The 19225-nt window shown below is 52.1% G+C and overlaps 1 protein-coding gene across 1 annotated transcript; it reads left to right on the plus strand.

Moving 5' to 3' along the window:
* Positions 1 to 10166: 10166 nt before the first annotated feature.
* Positions 10167 to 16372, plus strand: Irgq (immunity related GTPase Q). Its single transcript, XM_021219219.2, has 3 exons — positions 10167 to 10412; positions 10887 to 11418; positions 12773 to 16372. The coding sequence occupies exons 2-3, from the start codon at positions 10889 to 10891 to the stop codon at positions 13992 to 13994; spliced, it is 1752 nt and encodes a 583-aa protein (XP_021074878.1). The 5' UTR covers positions 10167 to 10412; positions 10887 to 10888; the 3' UTR covers positions 13995 to 16372.
* Positions 16373 to 19225: the final 2853 nt, after the last annotated feature.

Raw genomic sequence — 19225 nt, forward strand, 5'->3', positions numbered from 1 at the left:
CTCACTTGGTAGACCAGGCTGGCCTCGAACTCAGAAATCCGCCTGCCTCTGCCTCCCGAGTGCTGGGATTAAAGGCCTGCGCCACCAGGCCCGGCTCCAAAATATTTTTTTAAAAACATTTTTAAAAGATTAATTGATTTACTTATTTATTTTATGTATATGGGTGCACTGTAGCTGTACTGATGGTTGTGAGCCATCATGTAGTTGCTGGGAATGAAGGTTGCTCTGGTTGGCCCCGCTTGCTCCAGCCTAAAGATTTATTATTATTTATTTATTATTATATCTAAGTTGTCTTCAGAGGCAGCAGAAGAAGGTGTCAGATCTCATTGCAGATGAGCCACCATTTGGTTGCTAGGAATTGAACTCAGGACCTTCGGAAGAGCAGTCGCTGCTCTTAACCACTGAGCCATCTCTCTAGACCCCCAAAGTATCTTTTTAAAACCCACTCTGCCATAACTGATTATTGATGCTGAGCATCCCAGGGCTGGCAACAACTTGATGCCCATGAGAAGGGGATGGTGTCTTGGTCCATTTATCTGTCTGTAACAACATGCCTGGGGCTGGGTACTTTATAAAGAAAGTAAGTTTACTACAGTTCTGGAGACTGCGCTGTTCAAGATGAAGCTCTGATGGGCTTCAGTGTCCCAGGACTATGTCCTCTCCCCAAATGTCTTGATGTGTCCCCACTGATAGGCAAGATTGAAAGGCAGATGGCCCCGTTTGGCCCTTTTTAAAGGTCACTTAATGCCATTTGAAGATGCAGAGTCCTGATGGCCGGTAGACTCCCTTGCTGAGTTTGATGAGGCCTCTCAAGGGACAGAAGCTGACTGGCTCTCTTTCAGCCTGTGGCCAGCCGTGGGCCTATGGACGAGCAGAGTCATGTCACGTGGCCAGGAGCAGAATGTTTATGTCTGCTCTTGGGGTTCTGGTAGTGTGCCCAGGCCCAGCAACAGCAGGATGGTACCACTCACGTTCACGGTGGACAGAGGTCCCCCCCCCCCCGCCTCTAATGTCTTCTGGAAACAGCTTCCCGGGCACACCAATGTGCTGTACAGTTCTAGGCTTCTCCTCAGTGCTGTCGAGTTGCGAAGATGAACCATCACTAGTTGGCTTAGAGTTTGCAAAACCTGCTTTAAGTAGGGTTCTTTAACTCTACCTCCTTTCTAGCCCACCCACCAGAGGTAGCAAAAAAGAAAGGTTAATAAGTGGGTGGGGGTTGTGGACCTGTTTAGAAGTAGTTCTTTAGGAAGATCCCAATCTTGGTTGTTATATCAGCAGTCCAGTCCAAAACATGGAACAGGAATCAGTAACAGCGGTCCAGTCTAATTGGTTAATACCAGGCATGCATCAGTAGCAGCTGCTCGATTCAAAAGAAACCTCAAGGCTCCGAGGAATGGTAGAAGGGCAAGAAGCGGCTGGAATATCATGAGAAGTTCTTCGGCAAGTTATTCTCTACGGAGTCAGGACAAGCAACTTGTACTCGGTGCAAGGTGAGCCAGTGCGAGAGCCCTGTCACTGTGGGGCTGTAATTATGTTCTTTTAAAGCGTCACACATCCTCTCCTGTGTCTGCCTCAGCAGAGCATCCCATGATAGAACTCTCCAAAGAACCCGACATTCCCACTTCAGTCGTCCTTCCTCGGAGGCAGTGGTTCTCAGCCTTCCTAACTCTGACCTGTAATAGGACAGCCAGGGCTAAATGGAGCATCTCGGTCTTAAAAACTTACCTGTCCCACTGCAGGGGTGACTGGGGTAGCAGGGGTTTGGGCAGGGACAAGTCCTTCGCAGCTTCTGAAGACACTGCCAGTTGGCTCATGCTTCCACCTCAAGGGCTGCAAGTGGCGTTTGTACTCAGTACAGAGAAGTGCTGGAGTTCTAATGTTGCTGGATGTCGCTACTGTCTCCAACCAGCAGAAAAGAAGCAACAAAACCGATGTCCTTCTCAAAGCAGTTTATTCAGGAACATAACATTGTGCAGTAAAAAGATCCCCTGACCTCTCTCGGCCATCCCCTTTTATACCCTCTAGTCCACTCCCCATCACCCTATTCCACGTAGGCACAGTTCATTGGCTCAGGACTACATTCTTCACATCATCTGATCTTTCGTCGTGGTGCATCTGTGCAGTGCAGTTTAACGGACGTGGCTCTCTTGAGGGATATGAGGAAGTCGTTAGACTTGGCGGCAGTCCTGGGCACCATCTTGGGGCCACTGCCAAACCTGCTCCTCACATCTGGAGAGGTGGGTTACCCCAGTCCCAGTGGTTGCCGTGACCACCTTGAGGTCTTTTTTGGGGGGGGAGGGTTCGAGACAGGGTTTCTCTGTATATCTCTGGCTGTCCTGGAACTCACTTTGTAGACCAGGCTGGACTCAAACTCAGAAATCTGCCTGCCTCTGCCTCCCGAGTGCTGGGATTAAAGGCGTGCGCCACCACACCCGGCCCCACCTTGAGTTCTTAACCCTCTGCTCTCACCTTCAAGCAGGCGAGTCTTTTACCCCTCTCCTATTCTGTACTCACCTCAAGCTCAGAACTAGAGGAAGGAAGCCTGGCACAGCTTGCAGGAATCCCCAGCATCATCCGGAATGGTGGTCTCTCACTAAAGCCCTAAGTCAACACAGCTAAAGACTCTGCTCTTGACACATGCGGAACCTGGCAGCCTACGCACTGTCACTGGGGGTGAGGCAGTGGTGGTTGGTGGCCCAATCTTCCAATAGTTCTTATCTGTAGGAGCTTGAATTCAAGTATAAGGAAAATTCCCTCCAAAACTGCTACTCCAGGCCCCCGGGAAGTCCTGCAGAGAAACTGTGGTAAAAGGCAGATTCGGGCAAGCTGAGCAGACTGAGACTTCTCTTAGGAGGTGGCAAGAGTTGAGACCAAAGAAACAATGAGGCTTTTTGCAGAGACCTGTGGTGTCTGCACTGCACTGGGAAGAAGTGCAGAGGTCCTGCGGCAGAGCCCAGCCCGGCATTTGTGGCTAGAAAATACTGAGTGCACAGCTGGGAAGGAGGTGACTGCCGATCCTCACAAGTGAAGATCTCAGATGCCGTTGGAGGATGCCAGTGAGGTCCTGGGGTGGAATGTGGTGGAGACTGGAAGGTGGGTGTGGTAGGCAGGGGGGACAGCCAGAAGTCAGGGGTATGGCTGCATGAGAATTTGCTAGACTGCAGAGCTCACAGATGTAGTGGCAGTACAGCTGGCCAGAGACCACAGAAGTCATAGCAGCCCATTTTACACCTTTTGGCATCAGGTGGCTGTAGCTTATCCTGGGCTTTGGGCTGTAGCCGGAAACCTGGGGACCACCATCAGTGCCGTTCAAAGTCTGGGTAACATCTGAGGGGCGTGAGGAGTGTAGCAGGTCAGGCCACCATCCTGGGAGATCTGATCTATCAGTTTGAGGTTACGGAAGCAGCTCTATGGGCTCTGGAGAATACCTAGGGCAGAAGTGGCTTTCACCAGGTGCCAAGGGGAAGGCTTCATGTCTGTAAAACTGTGTATTGGAGAGAATACACCAGTTCTCCCTCTTCCCCATTTGTCACCCTGGCACTCCCCACATCCCTCAGATGGCATCCCAGGAATCTGAATGGCACTGATGGTGGGCCCCCAGGTTTCCGACTATAGCCCAAACCCTGGACATGGGCTACAGCCACTGGGTGCCAAAAGGCATAAAGTGGGTTGTTGTGACATCTGTGGTCTCTGGCCAGCTGCACTACCACTGTATGGGTGAGCTCTGCACTCTGCTGTGTTCTGGTGTCTGGCAAAGGAGCCCTAGGGTTACCCTGCCACACATCTGCCCACACCAGCCTGAGGTGACTGTTTTCATGTGAGAATCACTGTCCAGACTCAAGTAAGTCCAAGAAGGGGAAGCCAGCCATTGGGCAAGGGCTTGGCCATTACTTAACTGTAAAGGGTCAAATGTTGAAGGTCCTACAGTTTCTGAGGCAGTGTCTCAGTTTTCTGTCATAGTTAAGGTAGCCGGACAGTAAATAATGGAGTCCAAGTGTGTTCCCAAAACTTGATTTGCAAAACCAAGCAACAAGCTGGAACTGGTCCTACTTTGTGTCTGCCTGCCTGCCTTCCTTTTGCTGTGAATTCTCCTGTATGGGACAAGGACCTAAAATAGTGGTGGTTTAATTAAGACAGCATTTCTGTTTCCCTGTTACATAGTAACAATGCTCTGGGAAGGTAACAGTGGCCTAGGTTCCTGCTAACTTGTTTTGCCATTCTTCTTTGTTTTGTTTAAAGATTTATCTTATGTATAGGAGTACACTCCAGACATGCCAGAAGAGGGCATCACATCCAGCTACAGATGGTTGTGAGCCACCATGTGGTTGCTGGAACTCAAACTGAGGATCTCTAGAGAGGCAGTCAGTGCTCTTAACAGCTGACCCATCTCTCCAACCTTCTTCTTTGTTCTTTCCAGACAGGGTTTTTCTGTGTAGCCCTGGCCGTCCCGGAACTCTCTCTGTAGACCAGGCTGGCCTCGAGAGGGCTGGGATTCAAGGCGTGGGCCACCACTGCTTGGCAGCTCTGCCATTCTGTGTTGCTTTTGTCTCCATGGTAAAGATTGCTGGGTACCTATCTATGTCCACATTCCACTTAGGAGGAGGAAAGGTAGGTCTCTTTCCCAGACTTGGGGACTCTCCCTGGGGATTTTAGTCAGAACTCCATCATAACTAGCTGCAAGGGAGTCTGGCAAAGTGGTGTTTGTTGGTTTCACTAAGATTTGAGAGACAGGAATCATTCCTACGTCTACTTCACCTTTAGACATTTAAATTCCTCAGGGAGTAATATATAATATAGGCTTAGTGGGACTCATTCCCAGGGCAAGGGAGATACACACAGCCCTGTCCCTATTGACAATGTAAGCTCTTCATTTCGTCTTTCAGGAGAGCCAAAAAAAACCAACCCATGGTCTCCACAGGAAAGCTCAGTGTTGGCCAAGTGAAACACAAAGCAGAAGGCTCTCTGTTTGATTCCAAACCAGTTCTTCTACAGGGCCGGCCAGCCAGTCCTGTGCTCCCTTCTTCCCACTCCCATATGTTCCCTGGTGGTCCCCACGCAGAAGCCAGATCTCCCCCTTTAGATACTTTAATATGGATATATGGTCTTTAGACGCCCTTCCTTGCTGGTTTACTCCTGCCTCCTCATTTGTGCATATAAAAATATCCTGTCACTAGAATGGTACTCAAAATTAGTCAAATACGGTGTAAAGTATCAGCAGTGAGCAGTACTTTGCAATACCATTGACCCTCAGAGTCAGGGAAAGCTGGCATAGGATTGGAAGAGATGGGGATGAGAACTGTGAGCCACACCCCTGACCCCTGGTAGCTCAGGGTCCAGCTCAATCCTGTTTCTCGTCCTCCCAAGGAAGGTCCAATGCCAGCCAGCAGCGCGTCCCTTCCCTGCCTCCACCCAGGCACAGAGCCAGGGCAACTTCCTCCTGCAGCCCTGGCATCCATCTGAGAAAAATTAAGTGTAATTACAGAATCTGAAGCTATTTAACTAGGAATGAGGGAGCTAGGAGTAACCTTCCCCCTCGCTTCCCCAACAAGTCCATTTATCTGACATCTCTGCTTCCGGGAAGGCCCTGTGTTCTCCAAAGAATGCAGATGTCACTCTCACCTTTTGCCTTCTTGGTAGGGTAATTCAGTTCTTCCAGGAGACCTATGCCCCTGGTGTAGGGTGGATTCCCCAGCTGTAGAGCCCCATCACTGCAGAGAGGGTTCACAGCTACTCAGAGCCCCCCCCCCCCAGCACTCCCAATGAGGTCCTGCTTCCTGAGCGCTGTCCAGAACATCCTCAGTGCAAGCCGAGAGGCCAGGGGTGGTGTGGGTGTCCTGTACCTGGTGGTGCTACCTCACAGAAGAGGACCGGGTCTTGGTGAACAGAGTGGCTTGGTGCCTGGCCTGTGGCCTCATGGGTGGACAAGGCCTTAGAGGAGGGGGAGGAGCTGGCAGAGATGAAACTGAATGAAGAGCTCTCCTTCCCCCTCCCTCCCAATGCCGCCTCCACCACCACATCCTGCCCCCTGCAGCTTCTGGGCCACAAAGTCTTCCAGTGTTCTTGCTCATACAATATAACTGAAACCTGGGGCAGTGGCTGTACTGCAGAACGTCTAGGCAGCCTGAGGGACGAGGGAGGGGTGAAGGGAAGGCCAGGGGGAATCTCCAAGACTTGTCTTTGGCCTTGGAACCGCACCAGTCATCAAAAGGTCTGCTTTCTGTTGGACAGCACTCTAGGTAGGTCTGCTGTGTGTGAGTGGTGAAATGAAGAGGCACAGCCAGTATTAGAGCCCAGGCTGCCTGCCCGTGGTGATTAAGACACTATTGGGGGGGGGGGGCAGGAGAGATGGTTCAGTGGTTAAGAGCACTGTCTGCTCTTCCAGAGGTCCTGAGTTCAAATCCCAGCACCCACATGGTGGCTCACAACCATCTGTAATGAGATCTGGTGTGTCTGAAGACAGCTACAATGCACTTAAATAAATAAAATAATACATTAAATAAATAAAATAATAAAAAAGACACTATCAGGGCAGAATCTCTATTTCCTAGGCAAGGACAAGTCTCATCAGCCAGAAAAATGGGGTCCTGACCGGAGCAACTCCACACCATTACAATGTTGCAATGGCGGCCATTACTGCTCCTGAGGCAGTGCCGAGCAGCCCAGGCACCTGGGAGTTGACACTGCTAGGTCTCTGGCTAGGGAGCAGACACAGTTTCACAGATCAGCAGCTAGAGGCAAGGCAATGATGGGAGACAAGAAGGAATCCCACCCAAGCCATGAGTGTGACTGTCTCACATGAAGAACTGCTTCTGTAGCAATCTCAGTCCCACCCCACCCCCTCCCTCCTGGGTCAGGTTGACTGACCACTTGGATTTCTTAAGTCATTGCCAGGTGTGGTGGTACATGGCTTTAGTCCCAGCACTTGGGAAGCAGAGACCGGTGGACCACTATGGGTTCAGGGCCAGCCTGGTCTATAGGCCAGCTGGGGCTACACATTTGACTGGCAGTTGCTGTCTCAGTTCATTGTAGACACTGTAGCACTGCTCCTAGCTAGAGGCCTTCTCTCAGAAAAACAGGACAAAAACCCAATCATAGATGCTTCTGCTTTCTGGCAGCATCCAGTTCTGACTAATAACCCTCTTCTTTGAACCTGTCCTAAAACCACATACACAAGTCCAATTCTATAAATTCTTTTGAACACTCTGCCTGGCTCTTTCCACACGGTATATTTTGCAGTGTCCAATAAATTTGGTATGTGGCTGAGTGGTAGAGCACTTGCCTAGAATCCCCCAGTGAGGGGCTGGGGGCGTGGCTCAGTGGTAGAGCCCCTGCCTAGAATTCCCCAGTGAGGGGCTGGGGGCGTGGCTCAGTGGCAGAGCACTTGCCTACTATGCACAAATTCTTGATTTTGGTTATTTATCTATTTTGTTTACTTGCATGTGTGTGCACCATATCCATGCCTGGTGGTGTTAGAAGGCATTGGATCGGGCTGGTGAGATGGCTCAGTGGGTAAGAGCACCCAACTGCTCTTCCAAAGGTCCGGAGTTCGAATCCCAGCAACCACATGGTGGCTTACAACCACCCGTAACAAGATCTGACGCCCTCTTCTAGAGTGTCTGAAGACAGCTACAGTGTACTTACATATAATAAGTAAATAAATCTTAAAAAAACAAACAAGGCATTGGATCTCCAGTACCTGGAGTTATATATGGTGTGAGCCAATATGTAGGTGAGAGAACTGAACTTGAGACCTGTAAAAGCAACAAATGCTCTTAACTCCTAAGCTATCTCTCAATTTTGTTCTGAGCACCACCAAATTGTGTGTGTGGGTGGGGAATTTTTTTAAGACAGGGTTTTTCTATGTGACAGCCCTGGTTGCCCTGGAACTCAGTCTGAGGGCCAGGCTGGTATCAAATTCATGGATTCACCGTCCTCTCCCTCCTGAGTGCCAGAACATGAGCCACCACCACTTGTCTTAAATACAGGGGTTTTTGGGTTGGTTGGTTTTGGTGGTTGTTTTATGGTTTGTTTGTTGAGACAGGGTTTCTCTGTGTAGCCTTTGCTGTCCTGGAATCGCTCTGTAGATCAGGCTGGCCTTGAACTCAGAGATCCAATTGCCTCTACCTCCAGAGTCACCACCAGTGCCTGGCTTAAATACAGGGTTTTGAAAGAGAACGGCAATCCCAGTTTGTCCAAGCCAGGTGTGTTCCTTGTGGTCTATGCCTGTGAGACACTGATACTACAGCCTCGGTACACTGCAGCCCGCCATTAGAGCCAAATGAGACAATCAAGGTCACTCCTTCATACTTGGCATCGAATGCACCCAGTGCAGAGAGCAGTCAGGGGAACTGCTGTTATAAAGCAGACGTTATACTTTAAATTTCATTAAAGTCAAGTTTTCCCCTTTCTACAGCTAATTCCACAACTGCCCCATGCAAGTGAGGTGTGATGCCCTTTTTGGTTTGTTTACTAAGACAAGATTTGTCAGCCGGCCGTGGTGGCGCAAACCTTTAATCCCAGCACTCGGGAAGCAGAGGCAGGTGGATTTCTGAGTTCAAGGCCGGCCTGGTCTACAAAGTGAGTTCCAGGACAGCCAGGGCCACACAGAGAAACCCTGTCTTGAAAACAAACAAACAAACAAACAAACAGACAGACAAGATTTGTAGCCCTAGATGTCCTGGAACTTTCTCTACAGAGCAGGCTGGCTTCAACCTCATTGAACGGCCTGCCTCTGCCTCCCAAGCGCTGAGATTAAAGGTGTGCTACCACTACAGCCAATGTTGCACACGTTTGCTACCGGAGTACTGAAAGTCCAGGGAGCCGGCCAGTGGTGGCGCATGCTTTTAATCCCAACACTTGGGAGGCAGAGGCAGGCAGATTTCTGAGTTCGAAGCCAGCCTGGTCTACAGAGTGAGTTCCAGGACAGCCAGGGTTACACATAGAAATCCTGTCTCGAAAAAAAAATTTAAAAAACCAAAGAAAGTCTAGGGGGAAAGTGGGACAAGAACCCTGGGGACTCACTCCAGGTAATGATGTTGCCAGTCACAATGTCACACCCCACAACCCAATCCTCGCCTGGCAGCTCTTTAGTCCTCTAAGTGTTGTCCTGCTTCTGTTTGTGTGCCCAAATCAAGGAAAATAATTTTGATCATGAGAGGAGGTTATTCCTGGCAGGTAGTCACTGAGGCCACCTTCAGCAGGGCGGGGCGTCGAGATATGGAGGTTCCCTTTAGTGTCACTCCTGCACTCATCCCCTTTCTGGCAGTACTCAAAGAGGTCGCCTCCTGAGCTGTCTGGACTCCATTCCTTGGGAGAAGCTTGCCCTCTACAGTCTCTTCAGGGCGATGTTCTGATAATGAAAACAAAAAGAGAGAGGGGGCGTGGCTACCCGCGTGCCACCTTAACACTAATGACACTCTCACTAGAAGAGCTTCAGCAGCCTCACATGGGAGATTCCTCGGGTTTGTGACACCTCGGTCTTCAAACCCTTGTGTCCTCATCTTCGCGAAACCGAATTCCCTCGAAGGTGGAACCCTTGGTGTTTCGTACCAGCCTCATCCTAGTTTCTCAGGTGTCAACCCTAACCCTAACCCCGGCACAAGCAGTGGTGCTCACACTTGAGCCCGCCTTCTCCCAGGAGACATTCTTCTCTGACATTGATTCAGGTTTCACCCGCAGTCACCGCCGCCCGCGTTCACTAGCTCATTTCTGGATCACGCTGCTCCCACGCACTGCCTTCTGCTCTTAGTTCTTGATGGTCATGGTGGCCTCTCGCTTTCCTCCCCGAAGACTGTCCCTTAGCTGCGCCTGACAGTTGGTCGCCACAACTCTGCCACCGGAGGAGAGCGGGATAGTTTTTCCTAGTCTCCAGACTCCAGTGATCTCCGGGCCCTGTTGCCCCACCATGGTCTCCAAGTCAGGTTCAAGGTTTCAGTCCGGCACTAATACAGTCACGGCGGCCAAGTCTTCGGAAGGGCAAGTGGAGAGGTCCTTTTCTGTACTGGGGTGCGTGATGATGACGTTGGTTGTGCACTCCGTACAACGCTAAGCTTACTGCGTGAGCGTATCGCTTCCTGTCCCCCCTCGCCGTACAAGCCCTTAACGTACTGCGCAGGCGTATTGTTTGCTGGTCGTGGTGGGGCACCGCCCCAAAACTTTCTGCGCACGCGCATGGGTTTTATTGTGCCTTTGCCCAAACAGCCTTAGCTAAAAAGAAGGAGCTGCTAAAAATTCTGCCTCTCCGCAGTGGCACTCCAAGACACACCGGTTTGGGAAGGAATGACGTCAGGATAGAGCCACCTGAAGGAGTCCGGATGTTTCTAAATCCGGACACTCCTGCCCCTTCAGCCTCCGTCAGCTCGTCTTAAGGGGCTGGGCCTCCGTGCTCTCCAGGCGTGTCACCTCTCTGCTCGGTCGGTGATTTGGAACGGGGAGGGGAAAGACCATTCTCGAGTTCCCGAGAGATTGCCAGTCAGGTTTTTGAGTTTTGGTTTGGTTTGGTTTGGTTTTGTTTTCCTTCTTTTTTTTTTTTTTTTAATAGAGAAATGCATTCGTGTGGAGAATGGGCATACACCTGGCTCTCCAGGGAATAGGCCCTAGGGGTTGGGTTTCTAGGTCCTGCAGCGTGACACTGGAGAATGGAAGTAGAGGGCAGGCTGGAGGACTGAAGCCTGGATCTACAGTGAAGCAGTTAGGAGAGGGTGTTGACTGGTGCGGTGGAGCGCGCCTTTAATCTCTGCACTTTGGGAGGCAGAGGGGAGAAGATCGATCTCTTGAATGTCAGGCCAGCCAGGACTACACAGCGAGACGCTGACTTAGAAAAAGAAGCAAACAAAAAGTCTTACGTGCTCCCTGACCGATTTCTTCCCCCGCCTCTTGCTTTCCAGCAATGCCTCTGCCGCAGGGTGACGTGACTGCCTTATTCCTGGGGCCTCCCGGCTCGGGAAAGTCTGCCCTGATCGCCGCGTTATGCGGTAAGAATGTGGACACGGTAGAGATTCCCGATGGACGGCAGGACTCTGGAGTCCCCAGCCTGAGAGCTGCCGCTCCGGGCCTCTTCCTGGGTGAGCTGAGTTGCCCACCCGCAGCTCCCGGACCCTGGGCGGCGGAGGCCAACTTGCTGGTATTGGTGCTACCAGGATCTGAGGGGAGCGAGGAGCCCTTGACCCCAGCTCTCGGAGAGGCAGCGCGAGCCGCCCTGGCCAGAGGAACCCCGCTGCTAGCTGTACGGAATCTGCGCCCTGGAGATTCCCAGAATGCAGTTCAGGCCCGGGATGAGACTGCAGCCTTGTTGGACAGTGCTGGGTTAGGAGCTGCGCCTCTCTTTGTGCTGCCGGCGGATTGCGGCAGCAGTGACCGCTGCGAGGAGCTAGAGCGCCTGCAGGTGGTGCTGCGGACCCGGGCGGAGGCGCTGCAGAGGTGAGGGGACAGTTGGGGCTGGATGGGGTGGCCTTATATCCAACTCAGCTACCGAGGTCTTTAAAGTTCTCGAGCCCTGTTCCTAGTGTATTAGACGCAGGCTTTTCTTAGCTGTCCTTTCGTCCGTACTCTACTTATTTGCTTAGGACAGCACCCCATCACCCCTCACCCATGAGCATAGATTTTGAGATCACAGAGACTCTGCCATATGCAGGGATCACTTTTCTGTCATTTAAAGCCTGCATCGTCAAGGGGTCAACTGGAAAGCCCACCACAAAGGTCCTGTTTCGTGCAAGCTCTCTGACACCACAAGCTCCCCTCTCTGGTGAGAATTCGAGAAGCCCAGATATATATGCAAATACTTGTGTCAGACAAGATGCTGGACTACCATCTCTCCGTGGCATCTGTGATTCCTCTCCAGCACTACCATCCTCCTCACTGGCTTAGTTCTCAAGTGACTCCCCTCCCATCCTTCCTTACGCTAACACCAAACCCTTAAGGAGCTTTATATCCGGTTGCTTGCCCGTTCTTCCATTTCCTTCTCGGGTCCACCCACCCCCTCCCCACCTGCCAGCTGCCTCCTTTTATGGTTCTCAGAATGCGACTCAGGAAGGGTCTGCATCAGTTGGAGAGCTGCTTCTCATTTGATTAGTTAACCTCGCTGGCCCACCAGTACTAGATGAGGTCTCTCTTCGTCACATCCACCCTCAGGAATACACCCTTGGGGACACCATAGGCCATACTGAAATTGCCATCATGTCCTCGCCTTCCTGTAAGGCCATAGAAAACGTGTCCTGCCCAGCGCATCATTGGGAAAGCTCTGATCCCGAGGGCTGTATCAAGAGAAGTCCAAATAGGGTCCTCATCTTAGTTTCTGTTGGAAACCTGACCATAAGTTAGTTTACCTGCGGGATCCAGACCTCTGGGTGGTCTAAGCTCTTCCCTTAACTCTTACGGTCCCTCCCACCTGGTCTCTCTCTCTCTCTCTCTCTCTCTCTCTCTCTCTCTCTCTCTTCCTTTTTCCTTTTACTTTTTTTTTTCTTTTTGGTTTTTCGAGACGGGGATTTCTCTGTATTTCCGGCTGTTGTCTTGGAACTGGCTCTGTAGACCAGGCTGGCCTTGAACTCAGATATCTGCTTGCCTCTGCCACCCTAGGGCTGAGATTAAAAGCGTGCACCGCCACGCCCAGCCGTGCCTTCATTCTATATGCTTTAGTTTCCTACTTAAATTCTTGAGAGTCAGAGAGATTCCCCCCCCCCACCCCCGTAATTGCTCACTCAGCCCAGCTTTTCCTGCTTTTAAAGCTCTGCTGCCTTTGACCGTTTTCCCACCCTCTCTCGGAACCCCCCCGCAGGCTCCTGCCTCCTGCCCAGGATGGCTTCGAGGTGTTGGGCGCCGCGGAGCTGGAAGCTGTTCGTGAGGCCTTCGAGACCGGTGGCCTGGAGGCGGCGCTGTCGTGGGTGCGCGCTGGGCTGGAGCGCCTGGGCAGCGCACGACTGGACTTGGCGGTGGCCGGCACCACCAATGTAGGCCTTGTGCTAGATATGCTGCTGGGGTTGGATCCTGGAGACCCAGGTGCTGCACCTGCCTCAGCACCCTCTGAGCCCACCCCTTATCCTGCTCCAGAGCGCCCCAACGTAGTGCTCTGGACCGTTCCCCTGGGCCCCACGGCCACATCCCCTGCCGTCACCCCTCACCCAACCCACTACGATGCCCTGATCCTCGTAACCCCCGGGGCTCCCACGGAGGAGAACTGGGCCCAGGTCCGCTCATTGGTGTCCCCAGATGCTCCACTCGTCGGAGTGCGCACGGACGGCCAGGGCGAAGATCCACCCGAGGTTCTGGAAGAAGAAAAGGCCCAGAATGCAAGCGATGGGAACTCAGGGGATGCACGCAGCGAAGGAAAGAAAGCTGGCATTGGGGACTTGGGGTGCACTGCCACTCGGAGCCCGGAGGATGAGCTGTGGGAGGTGCTGGAGGAAGCGCCTCCGCCGGTGTTCCCGATGCGGCCCGGCGGTCTCCCGGGCCTCGGAACCTGGCTCCATCACGCACTGCCCACAGCTCAAGCCGGAGCGCTGCTGCTGGCGCTGCCACCCGCAAGTCCCCAGGCGGCGCGGAGGAAGGCGACAGCGCTACGGGCAGGGGCTTGGAGGCCAGCTCTGCTGGCTAGCCTGGCGGCGGCCGCCGCTCCAGTACCAGGGCTGGGCTGGGCTTGCGATGTGGCTCTTCTCCGGGGACAGCTGGCCGAGTGGAGGCGCGCGCTAGGCCTCGAACCCGCGGCGGTAGCACGACGTGAGCGCGCCTTGGGCCTGGCTCCCGGAGTACTGGCAACGCGCACGCGCTTCCCCGGCCCGGTGACGCGAGCGGAGGTAGAAGCTAGGCTGGGGTCCTGGGCAGGTGAGGGCACGGCGGGAGGTGCGGCGTTGGGCGCGCTCTCCTTCCTATGGCCGGCGGGTGGTGCTGCGGCAACAGGTGGGCTGGGTTACCGCGCTGCGCACGGCGTACTCCTGCAAGCCCTAGATGAGATGCTAGCTGATGCTGAGGCGGTGCTGGGACCCCCAGAGCCCAACCAATGAGGTGTGCGGTGGGGCTTGGGGTGTCTGGTGACTTAGTTCTTGGCCCCGCAGCCTCTGAGATTAAGAAGTGATATTCTGTTATTCAAACCCGGAGACTTGAAGGAGACTGACATCTCGTTGAAACCTGAGATTTACAGTCACCCGATTTCCTAGGTACTGAATAGGAGTAGGCTCTATGCGCCAGAAGTGTGTCATCCAGATACCAATGCAGTAAAGGGAGTTGAGGGCCTGGGACTCCTAGAAATGGGAGCTTCTTGGCATCCAGCTGACACCTGGTTGTGGATCTCTAGAAGCCTTGATCCCTGCCTGCCTGTGAGCGAACCTATGGCTATGGGCCTGAGGGGAGTTAGAACCCTTGGAGTGCTGGGTCCCAAAAGGAAAGAGATGTAAGTTGCCTGATGAAAGAACAGATTTGTGGAAGCTGTGAGAGCCTTAGAAAAAGTCCGGTTCCTAAGAAGACTTTGGTTGTCATTTCTTAGGTGGCAGGAAGCCCTGTGGAGACCAGGGGCCTGCTGGAGACCCTTTGGTCTCTTGGAGTGCAGAAGATTGTCAGTCATTTGCTCTCCAAAGCTTTAGTGTAGACGGATACTGTTTCACAGAATTGAAGGGAAGGGACAAGGGAGGGTGTGGGTAAGGTTGTCTTCTGACAGCCAGAGCCTAGGAATAGGGTCTTTAGGGTATGGAAGAATAGAAACCCACACTTGGGACCTTCCCTGGGATGCTGGCAGCTGCCTCTCCGAGCTCTACCAAGAAGGTGTGACTACCCCCGTTTTATAGGTGCTGGGTGATTCAGGGTCTCTGGCATGCATGCTCCTGCTTTGCTTTAGTTCATGACTGGTTTCTTCTGTCATATGGACCTTAACCGCAGGGCCTCAGAGTGATGTGCTCCTGCTGTAGCAGTCTATGTGGTTTTCTGTATGACTTTCTCTGATTTCTCCTAGACACCTGCTGCTGGTCCCACATAGGATACTGCTGTGTGTGTGTGTGTGTGGGGGGTCCCCCACAGAATAGCTAGGTAAGCCTTCAGTGCCATGGGAAAGTGCCTGGAGGGAGGCAAAGGCAGAAACCACGACCATGGCGCTGTCCGATTTGTGCAGGTGAGATGCAGGCCAGAGGCTCATCAACATAGCAGGACAGTGTGTGGCCTGGTCCTGCCTCTTCTCCATTCTCAGCCCATCTCCAGCAAGCCTGATGATGCTCAGGTCCCACCTCAGGACTTGTGCATTTTTTGGTTTTCTACGGGCGCTCTGCCTCCCTATCCTTTTTTGGGATAGGGTCCTCATCTGTCAGGTCTCCCCGAAATGGCTCTATGACCACCCAAAGTAGCTTGCACTGATCCTGGCCACTTGGTCGTCTCTGTAGTGAACATTACTACCAACGGCTGTATTCTCATCCCCTCACTTGCCTGTTCGTTGGCTCTTGCTCCTTGCTTGTCTTTCTCTTGGGTGTACCCTAGCACCCAGAGCAGTGCCTGACACACAGTAGGTGCCTAGTATTTATTTTCTTAGTTTACTGATCACTGGCACGTGGCCTGGAATTGTCAGTAATCTTGTTACAAAGAGGGAGAAACAAGCACCTGGTGGGAGAGCGAACAGAAGCAGCAGCTTGGCGGCTGTCACTACATGAACGAGGGCCATGTATTTTCACCTAGTAGATGAAAAGACAGGGCTAGACCCATAAGAGCTTCTGAGGGCTAATAACTAATAATCGGAGGCCTGCACAGCTGGGCTTTGCTCCCGTCTAACCCTGAACTCTCACCTCTGACACCATCCGCCCTATGAGGAGGCACCTTATTCGGGTGTTTGTGCCTGTAATCCCCGCACCTCGGGTTGGCACACGAGTATTCGAAATTTAAGGCGGTCTTCAGTGAGAGAGAATGGCAGGCCCATAAGCTACGGCCCCTCCCTGCATCTTCTCGTTCCCTGCTCAGGCCATCTTCAGCCGGCCTGATACTAAGTCCTTCCTGATGCGTGAGTTGGCCAGCTTTGGCCCTGCCTCGGTCTCCCCAGTGCCGGGGTTATGGCTCTACACCACAGCACCTGGCTTCCATCTTAAAGCTCCTAGATCAGCCCGACGTTCTTTTCGTGGAATCATCAGAACCGATGTGTTCTTTACACCCGAGACACCTAATCAGAAATGCTTGAACTGATCGATGGAAGGCCCAATTCACGTACCCATGTTTCATTTATATTGATAAGTTCCCCCCAATGATGGGGTTTCAATCAGTGCCTCACATATTAAAGGCAAACATTCTGTTAGAACCATGTTCCTAGCTCTGTGCTGGGCTGCAGGTAGGATTCTGGGCAGGAGCTCTACCACTGAGCCACGCCCCCAGCCCCTCACTGGGGGATTCTAGGCAGGGGCTCTACCACTGAGCCACACCCCCAGCCCCTCACTGGGGGATTCTAGGCAGGGGCTCTACCACTGAGACACATCCCCAGCCCCTCACTGGGGGATTCTAGGCAGGGGCTCTACCACTGAGACACAACCCCAGCCCCTCACTGGGGGATTCTAGGCAGGGGCTCTGCCACTGAGTCACACCCCCAGCCCCTCACTGGGGGATTCTAGGCAGGGGCTCCACCACTGAGCTACATCCATATTTCAAGACAAGGTCTCACTAAGTTGCTTGGGCTGTCCTTGAACTCACTCTATTCCAGACAGGCCTTGAATTTGGGATCCTACCCCCTCAGCCTCCCAAGTAACTGGGATCACAGGCCTGCCTCACCTCCTGGCTTAGTTTTCCCGAACCTGTGATGTTCCAGTGGATCAAGTACAAATAGAATCTGAGATAGTTTTTTTTTTCCCTTTGGCATTAGCCACATATTTGGCTCATAGTCCAACAATACAGTCCATTGTGGAACAATCATGATGGCATGAAAGTGAGACACTGCAGCCACCTTTGGGAAGCAGAGAAATGGCTTTCTCCTTTGTTTCATCCCAGGACCACAGCTCTATGGAATAGTGTCTCAAACAGTAGGTGACCTCGCCTCATTTAGCGCCGTCTAGACATTCCTCCATAGCCATGTCCAGGGTAAATGTAAATTCTGTCAGTTAATATTAACCATCACAGCAGGCAGCTGAGTACTTGCTGTGTTACACGTTCACATGCGTTACTAAGCATGCAAACACTGGCATGTGAATGTGCTCACACACATACCCAGCTCCCAGGTTCTGCAGCCCCACCTGAGAAGCTTGGAACTCAAATGCTACTCCTCTACTGCCTGTGCCCCACTTCCCTTGGTCTGGCTACAGTGACAGCCAAACTCGGTCTCCTGTGGCTTCCTATTAAGTGTCCTGAGCTCTCCAGACACTCCTTGTCACTTTTGGTATTTTGACATAGCCTAGGCTTGCCTTCACCTCGGCATGTAGCTGGTGATGGCCTTGAAATCCTGATCCTCCTGCCTGCGTCTCTCCAGTGCCAGGACCACAGGCACGTGGCATGATGCCCGGCTCTCGCAGGTTCTTGCTTTGGTGCCGCCTGGCATGCCTGTCCTGTGCTTTGCTGCTCTCCTTCCTCCTTGAGGCAGGCCCATGCTAGACGCATCGGAAGAAGCATATGGGAGCCATTGTGTGTGTCCTGGTCAGCTCCATAAACTTGTAGAGGGCACTTCTGTTTTGTGATTCCTTGCCTATTTTTGTTCTGTTACTTGAGATGGAGGATCCAGGCTGTCTCAAACACTTGGCGCCAGGTGCTCCTCCTGTCCCAGCCTCTCCTTGTCCTGGATTACAGGTAGAGGTGGCTGCCTTTTAAACTATGATCCCCCACCCCCACCCCTGAGATAGGGCCTTACTCTTTAGCTCTGGGCGTCTAAAGAGCTGGGATTGCAGGTGTAAATGACTACAGATGTTGCCTAGATAATCTATTGTCAGGATTTTTCAGGCTTTTCCCCATAGCAAGGCCCCTGGAAGCCTCCAAATAGGAAAGGTTCACACGCCACCTGCTGCCAGCAGGGTGCTCCCATGAGGCACCTCGGGTCTGAAAGAGCCTGGGCACAGGAACTCTGGGAAATGTCAGTCCTTTATGCTGGAATTGCAGCTACACAATCTTGGCATTGCCCTTGAAAGAAGAGCACGTTTCAAAAGTTGGTGAATGGATGAGGTGTTCTCCTCAACAGAGAAAATCCCACACTTCTGGCTCATGAAGGAGTTGTCTGTTGGAATGTGGGCGACAGATCTGTCTGGTCATCCTGTGGTGTGTTTTGGAAAAAAGAATAAAAGGGTAGGAATGCTATTATGTGTGTCTATTATTTAATTTATTCATTCTAAGTGACTGTGTGGTTATGTGCTGTGAAAGACGCAGTTTTCATCTGCTGAGCATCTCCCCCGATGCTCAGCAAGAGCAAGATGGTGATTTTCAAATGCTTCCAAAAGTTTGTGATGGCCAAGCAGCTGAACTCTTGAGCCAGCGTGACCCACTGTTCCCCAGTCCAGCCTCTCCGTAGACAAGCACTTGGATGTGCTCTCTCAGCCTGACTCTGGATTTTAGCCACGGGAACAACAGCAAACATGATGCAATCAGAGGCTTCAAAAGTGCGCCTGAATTGAACTTCCTCTCAGCTATCCTTGGGCTTTCTGCCATCACGGCCACATTGAAAGGCCTATAGGGTAGCCGGGCAGCGGTGGTACACGCCTTTAATCCCAGCACTAGGAGAAATCTGCAGAGGCAGGCAGATTTCTGAGTTCGAGACCAGCCTGATCTACAAAGTGAGTTCCAGGACAGTCAAGACTATATAGAGAAACCCTTTCTGGGAAGAAAAAAAAAAAAAGCCTACAGGACTAAGGGTTAGAAATGTGTTCCCCTTAGAAAGAATCTCCTAGTGAGGTGTTGGGAGGGTGGCTCAGTGGTAGAGCCTCTGCCTAGAGTCCCCCCTCCAGGGAGGGACCAGGGGTTGTCTTAGTGGCAGAGCACCTGCCTAGCATATTCAAGGCTCTAGGGCTATCCCCACTCCTGACAAAATTGACGGAAGCTTTGGTATGTAGCCTGGGATTCATCCTCCTCCTGCCTCAGCCTCCCAAGCACTGGGTTTACAGGTGTACTCTACCACATTCTGCTAAAAATCCTTTTTTTAAAAAATGTATTTTATTAGATATTTTCTTCATTTACATTTCTTTTTTTTTTTAAGATTTATTTATTATTATATCCAAGTATACTGTAGCTGTCTTCAGATGCACCAGAAGAGGGCATCAGATCTCATTATGGATGGTTGTGAGCCACCATGTGGTTGCTGGGA

This window comes from Mus pahari, chromosome 19, assembly GCF_900095145.1.
Source record: "Mus pahari chromosome 19, PAHARI_EIJ_v1.1, whole genome shotgun sequence".
Lineage (NCBI taxonomy): Eukaryota > Metazoa > Chordata > Mammalia > Rodentia > Muridae > Mus > Mus pahari.